We start from the raw sequence: 12,588 nt of genomic DNA on the forward strand, positions 1-12,588 counted from the left end.
TTCTTTGTATTACTGTAGTGTCTCACTCGTATCTATTGTCCAGGCACTGTACGAACACAGAAAATACGATAGTCCTTAATGGAACATCTAAGTTAAAAAACAAAAACAAAAAACAAAACACTATGGTAATTAATACAGAAGGTGAAATGAAGAACTGTTTCCTCAACCCCGTGTCTGATTTTTTTACAGAAATATATAATAAGGTTTTGGGGCTAGAGCTTTTTTTCTGTGCAAAATTTAGCATAGGTTGACCTGTAGGTTTGACTATGGCTTTTAAGTCCTTTTGTGGAATGAGACATAACAGAAGTTTATAATATTTGCAACATATTATGAAGGTATTACTAATCTGCAAGGTAAAATCAATGGTTTTACTACAAGGAACAATGGTTGCCTACAAAGGAGTGTCACTTCCTATTAGAACTGTATTTTCTTCCTTTTTTCTGAACTTCAACTATTAATTCCACACTTCACAACCTTCCTAATTTTACTTCTTAAGCACAGCCCTAGTAACACTGACCAAAATGCTGTCAATTCCACATAATTTCCCAGGCAAGATCTAATATTAGACTAGCAAAGTCTCCTAATTAGACTTTATTAATTTTACAAAAAATACCAGAGGACATTCACTACTATCACATACTCTGAATTTCTGTGTAGTCACCCATAAGTGAACTGTGTTGCTCTATATTAGGGATGGGCAAAATAAGGTCCATCAATTGATTGTATCCAGCCTGCAGCCACCCCTGCAGTGCTCTGCATGAGGCTGGGACACACCCACCCCTGTCCAGAGCAGTCTGCACCTGCCCCACACCCACCAATGGCACTGCCCCAGTCCTGGCCCTGGCACCGGCTAGTACATGCATCTTCCCAGTGGAACTGCTCCTGCTGTTGCTGCTGCAGCCACCTGGGTACTGCTTGTAACCCCCCGCCTCCAGTGGTTCCTCCTCCTCCCCTGCTGCGCTACTTTGGGTAGTGGGGAAGCTGGAGCCAGGCAGCTGCTGTCCCAGCATGCAGGGCTACAGCTTCAGCTCTCATTCACCTTCCACCCACTCTGCCTGACTCCCAGGACTTAATGCATGGGCAGTCTCTCCAACACACACACACACACACACACACACACACTCCATACCTCTCCCCCCTGCACACAATATACAAGAGTAACACTTTATTTTGAGTTATCATGCAATTGCCTCCATGTACACTACTAAAAAAAAACATGAATCAGGACAAAAATATGTTTTGAAATAAAATTGAAATATGTTACAATAGATGTTTGATTTTTAGTATATGATTTGTTTTTTTATCTGTAACTTGTTACAATGATATCTTCTGAAATATTTTGTGTGTGGCCCTTGACAGCTCACCAAAACTTAAGTGGCCTGCCAACTAAATAATTGTCCACCCTTGCTCTATATGAATAAGGAAAGTGGACTTTACAGTGCTGTGATCTTGTCTTTTTTCCAGATCATGTTTGCTTAATAGTTCATAACATTTAGTAATCTACAGTGAGGTTCTCAGACATCACAGTAACTTAATGGTTCTCTTTTGTAGTTCAGAATCATATTCTTAGCTTTTCCTGCAGCACTACTTTAGGACTTCCATTATAAATTCTGATTTCTAGATTATTATAACAAGACAATTATGTTTGATTAACTGTTAAATCTGGTGAAAATCTTTTACCTATTGAACCCATTTCTGTAACATATACTGTAGTTTAAGTTTGTTTTAAAAGTAATGGGCAAAACTTAAAGACAAAACTGAGAGTGCATACTGGATCTACTGAGGTCAGTAAAAACATTTCCAGTGACTTTAGTGGGAAAGGTCCACACTAGGCCTGTGTGAATAGGGAAGTATTCGATTCAGATTGATTCAGCCAAATTGGCTTCAGAAAATCCGGCAGTGATTTGGAGAGATTTGGTGATTCGGCCATAGATTATAATGGGGAATCACTGAAATACCAAAACTGTTGTCATTTTTTGGCAGAGTTGGATAAAAACAGCAGGGATGGTAACCCCTTCTGAGGCCATGAAGCCTGCCAGGTTTCAAGGAGATAGGTGTAAGGGTTTCTGGGAAACTGCACCTCAAACTGTTCAAAGCAAAACTCATGAAATGTGTGACTTTGTGTGTGTGGTAAGGTGCAGCAGGGTGAAAACTGCAGAGATAGTAGCCCCTGTTCTCACCCTTACAACTACACTGCAACCAGTAAGCCTGAGGCCTCTCAAAGATCTTACAGGTCTGGGCTTTCCTGAGCCAGGACTGTATGGTCTGGAGGTTATCATGTGCCTCCTGCTCCTACCCACCTTTCACCAGGGAGGTTTATGGTCCTGGCATTTCCTAGGGCTTCTGTGCCACCAGTAGTCCTACCCAGGCCTTCCTACCCTGGCGGGGTGTAGTTTAGGTCATTCCTAGGATGATGTGGGGCCTCCTCTTCCCCATATAGCCCCAGCCCTTATACCTCCAATTTCTTCCTGGCATGGGAGCTCAGCAGGGAGATGTTCTTCCCTTGCTGGCTAGTGAGAGACTAAACTGCCGCCTCCAGCTCTGAAAGTGGGGCATTAAATGGCCAACATGTCCTGCCACATACATAGCCCCTCATCCGGGCATGAGGGAGGCCTGCCAGATTTCAGGCAGAGTGGCGCAGGGGTTTCTGTGAAACTGCACCTCAAACTGCTGAAAGCAAAACTTGTGTCACTTGTGTATATTAAGGGGTGTAGGTTGTAGCTGTGTTCACCTAAGGGCATAGCCCAGACAAGGTTCTTAGGGTCAATCTGATATCTTTTATTGGACCAACTGAATAGTTGGAGAAATTCTTCTTTGCAAGCTTTTGGGTTTTAAAACCCTTCATCGGGCTGAGGAAGCATCTAGTTGGTGTGTGTGTGCTCTTCCTTGATGGAAGGAATAGTAAAGAAACCAAAGGCTGGCATGCCATGCAGGCAAGAAATCCAGTCAGTGAAAATGGAAATGGAGGCATCAGGGGGTGAGAGACAGGTGGGGGGGGGGGGTAGCAGGTAAAAGTGGAGAAGTACCTGCTACCTGGGGAGTCAGATGTCAGGCAGGTGGTAGTGTGTCATAAATCCAATGTCTATATTGGGCCCATGAGTTTCTGTATCTACGAGGAGGTTGATGAAGTGACCTGCATATGCTCATCTGTGAAAAGTGGTTCTTCTCTGATTACTGTATGTGTCTGATTAATATCTCTTCTTCTCTGTTTACTGCATGTGTGTGTAATTCATAATATTAATATCTCTTCTTCTTCTCTGATTACTGTATGTATCTGTAACTAAATAATATCTCTTTTTCTCTGTTTAATCTCTTTACTGTATGTATGTGTGTGTGTGTGTGATGTGTGTGCTTTCCTACACAGTGATGGATCACACTGCCAGAAAAAACAGCTTTTTTTTAAAAAAGTGTGATGAACAAGAATAAGTTAGATATTTCGGGGGGAAGAATAAGTTGAAATAGATGGATTGGATAGGGATAAGTAGAGGGATTCTAGGCAAGGGTCATTAGTAAGCTGTATCCAACCCTTTGCAAGAAGACAGACTAGCAGGAGACTGACTAGGAAGCCAAGGCAGTTCAGTAGTACATTTCAGATATTGCTGCTCAGGTAGAAACAGCTCACAAAAGGGACAGAAAGGCTGCAGACAGACTTATATGCTGTTTCTATGTCCCTCCCCCACAGCACTGTGATGGGAAGGGGACTCAGGGAAAGACTACAGCCACTGGCCATCTACAGATGTCACTCTTCCCTCCCACCCCCTGCTCCCTTCCCTCGTCTTAGTTTCTGTTCCCCTGAAAGACTGCCTTCCAAATCTCTGAATCTTTTCCCAAATCTTTTTTTAATCAATTTGGAGGGTTTTTTGGGTCTCCTGATTCTATTCAGATTCGATGATTCAGACTCCCAATTGTGCTGAATCTTCTCTGAACCAAATTGGTGACTGAAGCTTCACACACCCCTAGTATACACCCTAAATGTTAAGCAGCAGCTCTTAGAGATTTTGAGATTGTTAAACCTGAACCCTTATGCTTTATAGTTTCTGGGTTGCAAGCAGATCCATAACCCTTGCTGCCAGATGGAGGTAAGGGTGAAGGGACTCCCTGCAAGTCACTGCAGGGGCTGATGGAGGGCATAAACCCTGCCCTTATCAGAACTGGCTGCTGCTTTAAGCGAGCCCTTTTACCCTCACTGCATAACCAGGGCTGTTTCTTAGTACCCTGTGGAACAGGAGGCAGCTCTGCTTGCCCCTGTGACTCATGGGGCTTGGGGCTGTTCTGGACAACTGCAAAGGTAGAGGGATGCCCAGTACTGCAGTGCCTCTTCCAGTTCTGTGTGGCCAGTGCACAAGATACCCACTGTTGGGAAGTTTGTGCTGATCAACTCCATGCGCTGGCTTATTGACGAATTCCTGGGTCACACAGCACTGGGTAGTGGTTTTATGATGCTGGGTAGCTTATCTGCCTGGGGCAACCTGGGACCAGGCAGCCCCCACCCCAGCAGCCACAGGGACAGAGCAGCTTGCCCTGACAGTTCCCTCTAGGCGGGCTCTCAGGGATGCAGCTGCTTACTACATGCCTTGGGGAAAGTTGTGGGGGGCAGGGGGAGGACAGCAGAGCACTTTGAGACTGGATTGGGTTAGAGACCTGGCTGGACATTAACTTTCTCCTTCCATAGTAAAGCACTCGCTGTTTGAGTCAACAGCTTTGTTGTGGATCTACCATTTTTGTGGTGAAACAGCCACATTTTTCTTGGTACAAATCCTTTTAACAGTTGGCATATTACCATTTGTTGTGGAAAATGTACATGTACCCCTCAGCAAATGTAACATCTGGAGGGGGCCATAGTAACTTATAAGACAGGTAGCAGAAGAGAGATTTACTCCCGTTTCAAATTGAACTTGCATTGTTTTTAAATAGGTTGCACATCATCTTATTTGAATATATTACATTGTACTTTCATTTAATCCTTTTTTAGTTAATATAATGAAGTCCACCCATCCATGTGCTCCTGACAGTGAAATAGTCCAACAGTATCACAACTCAGTAGCAGAAGTTATGGAACCGAGAGATCCTTTCAATATTATTAATTAATCAAGTAAAGAAAGCCTAAAGATAGGACTAAAGGCTATTGGTCAGCAGACGTTTTTAAAGGCATGAACAGAAATTGAACTAAGGCACTTGTATGAGAACTTGCAATGAAACAGATGCCCAACTTCTGGCCAGAAAACCTTGCTGATGTAATAGCCTTCCTCCACAAGGGTCATCCATGTATTTAATGATTCTATTTGTAATACAGACAAGTTCACATGAGGAGTAAGACTTATCAGACTTGAGAACTCAAGGGTAATCAGACTTAATTCGTAGGAAAAGTGCTATTAAACTCACTGACCTTACAGCAGTGATTCCATTGAAGTGAATGGAATAGTTTTTTTTCTGAGTGAATTGATGAAATATGGTGCACAAACTGCACAGGCAGTTGTGAATTTCAAGAATTTTTGTGGTGTCCCTTTTATTGGACTAGCTGCATGATTGGGATAGATTTAGACTAGTTTTCAGATAACACAGTGCCCTTTCCCTGCTACAACATCACCTCATACTACAAACAGTGGTGTCATTTTAATAATCTCAAGAAAAGTCAATATAATTGGACTTTAAAAATGAAGCTCTCTCTATAAACTGCCTGAACATATTTTAATGTAGTAGTAGGTCTTCTAAAAGTTTTGTTTTTAATATGCCCATTTTCTCTACAAATGTTATATTCAGTACTCAATGTATTTGCTAATTGTTAATACCTTTGTTGTTGCAGATTCAGAAGTGGTGTATAAAAATAGGAATGGACATGTTGTTAAACTGAATGTAGAAACAAATACAACCACATTATTATTGGAAAATTCAACTTTTGTAAGTAATACTTATTTCTTTTAATAATTTAAACTATGTCACTTTTCAGTGGAATTCAATTCATTAATTGGGGTAATTTTGGTATTTTTTTTTTTCTGTAGCAGGATTACAGAGTATAGTATAGTGCTTAAGCAGGATATAGACCCTGTCTGTCTAGAATGGATGACATTAGAAATGGAAAATATTATCTAACAATACAAGAGCTTCTCCTCCAGCATATTCTCATGGTTTCTGCCCTACATTTAGATGAATCAAGAAAGCATTACCATGGCAGTAATCTACACTCTGGTAGTGTTCAAACTCTTGACGTTTGTCTTCTTCTGTGCTCCCTACAGTGAATATAAGGGACGTGTATAAGATAATCATATGACAGAGGAAATAGTATTAAAAGTTGATAGTATTGGCCTCTTTGAGGGTCACAATTTTAAAAGAACAAGAATTCAGAACAGCAGATTTTGGAAAAAATAGCTATGTAGTAGAAAAATTTTGTGGGAGGGGGAATGGTCAGTCTCCTCCCCCAAATTAAATTACTGCAGAATTCAAGGAGATCTACTATTAAAGTAAAGAAAGAAACAGGCATATTTTCCATTTCTTCTAATCCCTTTCTACTTTTCTGTTCTTCTTGACTAGTCATGGACTGTTCTTCTTGAACTCCTGTAAAATGCTTTGTTCATCTTCTGGTGCTACCTAAATAATAAGTATTATTAGGAAACTTTATATTTAGTCAATTTTTTTCTTTATTCCCTTTTATGTCATTACGCACAGTGTTACTACTTGTAACCTCCCCCTTACCTTCACTTAGCCAAGTGGTAGGCTCCGTGTATCATACTTCTCAATCTTTCCTTATCAATATGCCTTACAGCCCTTTATTGCTTATATAAATAATATGAATTCACTTCAGTTTCCTAACCTTTTTTGGGTGCCCAAAACTGAAATTAAGATTCACTTTCAAAAGAGCTATTTGCCAAAGGATTACATCTTTCCTCATCTGTGACATGAAGTCTTTGCTCAGCCCAAAGATAACTTGTCCTATTTGCTTCAACTATAATGCACGACAGCTTCCCTTCTTCCTCTCCTCCTGGGCATTGTAGTCCACACATCCTCTTTTTTCCAACAGTTTGAACTAAGGAGAACAGGAGCTCATGCAAATGAGCAAAGCCATAGGAGTGAAGGTGCCTTGACTCGGTGCAGAGGTGGGGTGTGCATTTGTTGCACATATAGTTATGGTAGCTCTCTGAGCCATAGGGAAAGAAGAGGGAACTCTGCCTAGGAGTGTCTTTGAGGGATAATATCGCCTAGGTCTCTTATTGAGATGATTCAGCTTACCTATTGCATGCTTACAACTGTGACCCAAGCCCTAAGAAGGGTTGGAAGCATTAATTATAAATGTATTTTCCTACTTGCTTCCTTTCTACAAGGCAAAACATCAAATATTACAAAGAGCAATTGCCATCACTATTTCTCAGAGCCCCTTTTTGCCAAGCACAGGATTAACTGTGTCAGACCTGTTTATTATCTCCAGAACATAACTTGAGTACAGACCTCTATTGGACCTTCTGGCTTGACTTCTAGACCTTGATGACAAGACTTAAGTTGCCTTCTAGGTAATGCCATGCACTTTTGGCTGCTGACACTTGGCTTATGCATTATTAGGGGTAAGGCTGGTATAGCAAGCTATTCATACCATTAGGCTAGGCTACTGATGCCAGGTAACAATGACATGATGTTGACAGCCAGCTGCGGACTGCAAATGCCACCTTTGTTCATAAAGATGCTGTTCTGCAGGTTTACATTGTAACAAGCAAATCCAACCTTAGATCAGATGGACTGACAGAGTTCATGACACATGACATGCACTCCTAATTACGAGCTCGCTACTGATCAAATATGCATAATACTCAACTTGATGTCTAACAGATTATAGGTAGAAGAAAAGCACCAAATAAAGACATGACATGGGGTTTTTTTTTGAGGATCTCCTTTGTGTACAGTGTGCAGACATAGTTGGAAGAAAAGACAGCAAAAGATAAATGAGGTAGATACTACCCACAGTTATTCACAAACAAGTGGAATGAAAAAGCTGAATGTAGAGCTGGATGATTGTTGGCACATGCTTGGCAGGTGTATCAAAGAGGAATTTTGATGCACCTGGTTTTCTTTCTTTGATGAAAATGTGGCTAGCAATCCTAACAAGAGGTTATGACACAACAGAGGCAGACTGCAGAGTTGAAACCAAGAGCTCTCTTGTTCTGCTAAATATCACTTCTCTCAAACTAACAGTGCTAGATGTACTCAGCCTAAACTAGCTGTTTGGATCATTAATCAGACTTCCCCCCCTCAACATCACATCTGCTTAATCACTAGTGCATAATTAGAAATGGTTCTGTTTTAATGACTCTACAGAGCTGTCTCATATTCATCAAAACCGTGCGCACCACAACACAGACTATGATAGAGAGAGCTTCCACTCCTGTCCCATCAAAGGGTTTCAGCCGTGAGAATGAGGCATTAGTCTTCTTTTCATGCTTGTTTCCTAACTCCCTCGCTCTTGCTCAAAACAGCTATTAAAGACTGTGGGTTTTTCTTACTGCTGTTGATAGTTGCCTATTAGAAATCAGATATCCATAATAAATGTTGTGCCCAGACAAGTAGATAGAAACTATGTTTGGTCAGCCCTCTCACTGGCTCTATTTGAACTAGCATCTTTGAAGGGAATTTCTTCCTACCTGATTGCTGATCCCCTTAAACAGTCCTCAAGTAGGCAGCTCAGTAGCTGTTGCTGTACTCGTTGGAGACAGCCATTTTGTGCAGAATACATTTCTTTTTATAGTATTTAGTGTCACTTTCTGTCGAAAATGCAAAAAGCAAAAGTTTACCAAAGAGCCTTTGAAAGGACACCCACTGTGCTCCCTACCCTTTGTATCTGCCAGCAAAACTCAACACAAAAGGAAGGCTCCGAGTTTATTAAAAACTTCTGTCTGCCACTGACAATTTTCTGCAACAAATCCTGCCACTTTTTTTTTTTATTAAGAAGTGATGATGTTTTTCTTTAAAGGTAACCATTTCTTCTCCACCGAGAAGTGCTTTTAAAAGTCTTTATTAAAATATGGATTTATTCAAAGACTGTTGAAATCACAGCACTTCAGCATAATTAAGTCATTTGTCCTCTTCAAATTGAAACCTTTTATATAATCATTCTATTAGTAAAACAATCTAATGGGCAACATAATATATTAGGAGTGGAAAAAAAATTACTAAAGCATTTAAAGTGCCCAAGTAGCCCTCTACCTTCTATTTAGTCGCTTCAACATTTTTTTTGTATTTGTCCAATTATATGCGGGTTATCAGTGAATAGTGTGCTGCATCTAGCATGTCAATAAATACTTAATATTCTGATTTGTACAGTGGTACACATGACAGTTGGATATTGGGCAAATTTTGAATGAAGGCAAAAAAAGGCACAATAGACATGAATCTCAACATAGTACCTTGATGTGTGTGATTCTGAATCTATATATAATGGTTATACATAATCTGTCACCTGTCTAAGGTGCCTATTACTGTGAAGTGTAAGTATCATGCTTACCAGTTGTTCAGCAGCCAGCAAACATTTATTCTTATAACTCATTACAATTCCAAGATGAATTTAGATTGAGAAAATATAATTAGTCTAACGCTATTTTCTTTTTGGTTCTTTATGCTTTTTGTGTTTGTTATATTTAAAAAAATACAAACATATGGTTACCCGGATCCTCTACTTCCCCCTTCCCCACGATCCTACCAATGGAGCTCCTGTAATATAATTATCTGTATAAAATACAATCCCAAAAGGAAACAGATGCAAAGTTTGCGCGGGGGTGGGGAACCCACTAATTTTCCAACTCACTTGAACTGCAACTTTTCCCCCTCTTCAAAAAAATCCCCCAAAAATTGTGGTTGCAAAAATAACCAATTTAATAACTGCTTAAAATGTGAAATTTTCCTGCTGCTGAGACAAGAGTGTTGAAAAATGCATCATTCCTTCCTGAAGGAATTCTTTGAAGCTTAGATTATTTATTCTATATTTCTATTATTAACCAAACTTTATGCAGCTTCTGCCTGTGCATACTTATTTACCCCAAATTTTAAATCTGGCTTGTAGATTGATCTCAGATTTTTTTAACAGGCTCTCCTAGTTTTCTATTTCATGCTCTGCAAATCACCCTTAGTGTCCAACAGCCTCCTTCCCGGCTTCCTACCAGATTTCTCTTCCTTTCCAAAAAAGCTTTATTTCAGGCATAAGAGAGCCTCCATTCTGAGACTCAGCTAGCTAATCTATTTAAATTGCACATGTTTCCAGGGGCTTCCTGATTTGATATACCCCAGAGTGTGTTGTGCTGCTTGTATTATCATTACTGTGGGCCATCTTTCACACGTGGGCTGATAGAGAGGGATTACTTTTTGCTGCCTGCTAATTAGGAGGATGGCTTCAGAAGGGTGAGCAGAGCAGAAAAAGTTTTGGCTCATGAATCATGATTAGGCTCTGTGGCAGCCCAGCTGTGAAAGCCCGGCGGAGGCCCTGCAGCCAAAAGAAGAGAATTAGAATTTTAGTCTGAACAGATCTTTTGGCACTCAATATTTTGTGATATTTCACATACCATTGTTCATAATAAGCCCTTTGTGTGTGAGTGTGTCTCTCTCTCTTCACCTCCCCACATCCTTCCTCCCTTGCTGGGAACTGAACATAGCATCTTAATGCAATTATAATTTCTTAGCTTGAACAGAAGAACTGTAAGAGCAGTTTACGTGGTTATATTTTATTTAGGAGCCTTCTACATGCTATTAATAAAAGAGTGAATAATGGTAGATACATTAACCGGCATCATATCACCACATAAATATTAGTAATTGTTGTCATATTGGACATTTTAATGACACTCACATGTTGTACATGCATTGTTATGAACATTGTAGTATTATCTCCCTCTCTTGTACACCTCAAAATGTCAAATAACCCTTGTGGCCAGATCCTTTTTGTTACAGTTTATTGCTATAGATCTATCAAACAGAAAACCTGAAGGTGAAAAGGGCTCATAACTGCAATTGCTAGGCCTCCTTGGTAAAAGCTCTAGAGTAGGGGTTGGCAACCTATGGCCTATGGGCTAGATTCAGCCTGTGATGAGGTTGACATTTGGCCTCAGAAAGTCTGATGTAGCCTAGGGCAGGGGTTTGCAACTCCTAGCATGCATGTCAGAGTGTGACACATGAAGGCCTTTGCTTGGCATGCATGCCTTGGGGCAGACAAAGGGGAAGGGTCCGGGGCTGCGCTGCTACAACAAGGATCAGGCCCCTTGCGGCTGTCCCACCATCTACCCAGAGGTGAATGTGCACATGCCACCAGCAGTGAGCCAAGCTGGGGCTCTACAGATCTCAGTGAGGCTGCTTTCAGCCTCCCTACCACCTGCTGTAAGCAGCCCAGGCTCCGTGGCGGGTGATCAGGGCCTGCCCATAGCCCAGGCAAGCTATAGCAGACATCTCAGAGGCTGCAAACTACTTCTGCGAGATCTGTGGAGCCCCAGCCCAGCTCACTGCTGGCAGCAGGTACACATGTATCTCTGGGGAGATTGCAGGGAAGAGGCCACAGCTGCACTGCCACAATAAGGATCAGGCCCCTTGGAGCATCCATGCTGTCTGCCCTGGCACACCAACACCATACAAGTCGAGCTTGGGGTATTTTGGCACTCTGGCCAAAAAAGTTGCTGACCCCTGGCCTAGAGGATCAGCCAGAACACAGGTGCTCTGAGCCGCCCTTCTCTGCTGCAGCACCCTCCTTCATAGCTCTCCATGCTTGTCTGCCCTGCCTGTGCTTAACCTCACTGTAGAGGTGCAGGTATATTTGGAGAAGGGAAGTGCAGGCAACTCAGAGGGAGGGTCAAGGATGGGTATGTCACCCTGTGGCAGGGGCTGTGTAAAAGTTTGCCCATCTCTGTTATGGGAGATCGGCAGCAGTTTTCATTACCTGTCAGACTGGTCATCCTAATTTGCAATGTTGCAATGAACACCAAAGATTTTCATGAGCATGTTTCATGTTTGCTAAATGCTGGGGTGTCAAGAGAGGTGTTAAAGTAAACAGGGGCAAACGGACTGAACTGCTGTTAGTTTTTGAAAAATTTTCCCTATTTATATAGACAGTCGTAGTTGGATGATACCTTTGTTAAAGGAAGACTTTTGTTGAAAAGACCCTTTTTCAGTTGTAACTTTATCAAACCTTAGCTTGTTCTTTTTTGCCTGCTTTGGAGTCTGTACCTGCACCTGAATCGATTTTAATGTTGCAGCAAAAGTGATTCCAATATTCCTACAAAGTTTAAGAAAAAATGTACTGGGTACGTAAAAACAAACAAACATTACAATTCTTTCATTGAAAACCTCTAGCACCTTCACACTTTGGAACAGGAGCTGAAATTTGGAAGGACAGTTGGCTTAACATCAGAGATATGCGTCCCCTTGTCCCTTTTTTTTTTTTCTGCCCATGAGAAATTGCCTTAATTATAAATCTCTGAAAAATTCACAGTGTATTCATGGTTAGTAGAGGCTTTTTAGAGTTTGGCAGGCCAGGTCTGCAAAGACTCCATCTGCGCTGGATATATACTTCTTGTCAGAGCATTAATGTGCCAAGGCAGTGTGCAAGGTATTCAGAGTGCCCAAGTATGT

At 41.3% G+C, this 12,588-nt stretch overlaps 1 protein-coding gene across 2 annotated transcripts in view; it reads left to right on the forward strand.

The window, feature by feature from the left end:
* The window catches only part of DPP10 (dipeptidyl peptidase like 10), a 480,529-nt gene that overhangs the window by 235,412 nt on the left and 232,529 nt on the right, over positions 1-12,588 (forward strand). For both annotated transcript variants that reach the window (XM_019480614.2, XM_059727434.1), the window contains exon 4: positions 5,804-5,898. In XM_019480614.2, the coding sequence (XP_019336159.1) occupies positions 5,804-5,898 (95 nt within the window). The remainder of the gene's footprint in view (positions 1-5,803; positions 5,899-12,588) is intronic.

This window comes from Alligator mississippiensis, chromosome 4, assembly GCF_030867095.1.
Source record: "Alligator mississippiensis isolate rAllMis1 chromosome 4, rAllMis1, whole genome shotgun sequence".
NCBI lineage: Eukaryota > Metazoa > Chordata > Crocodylia > Alligatoridae > Alligator > Alligator mississippiensis.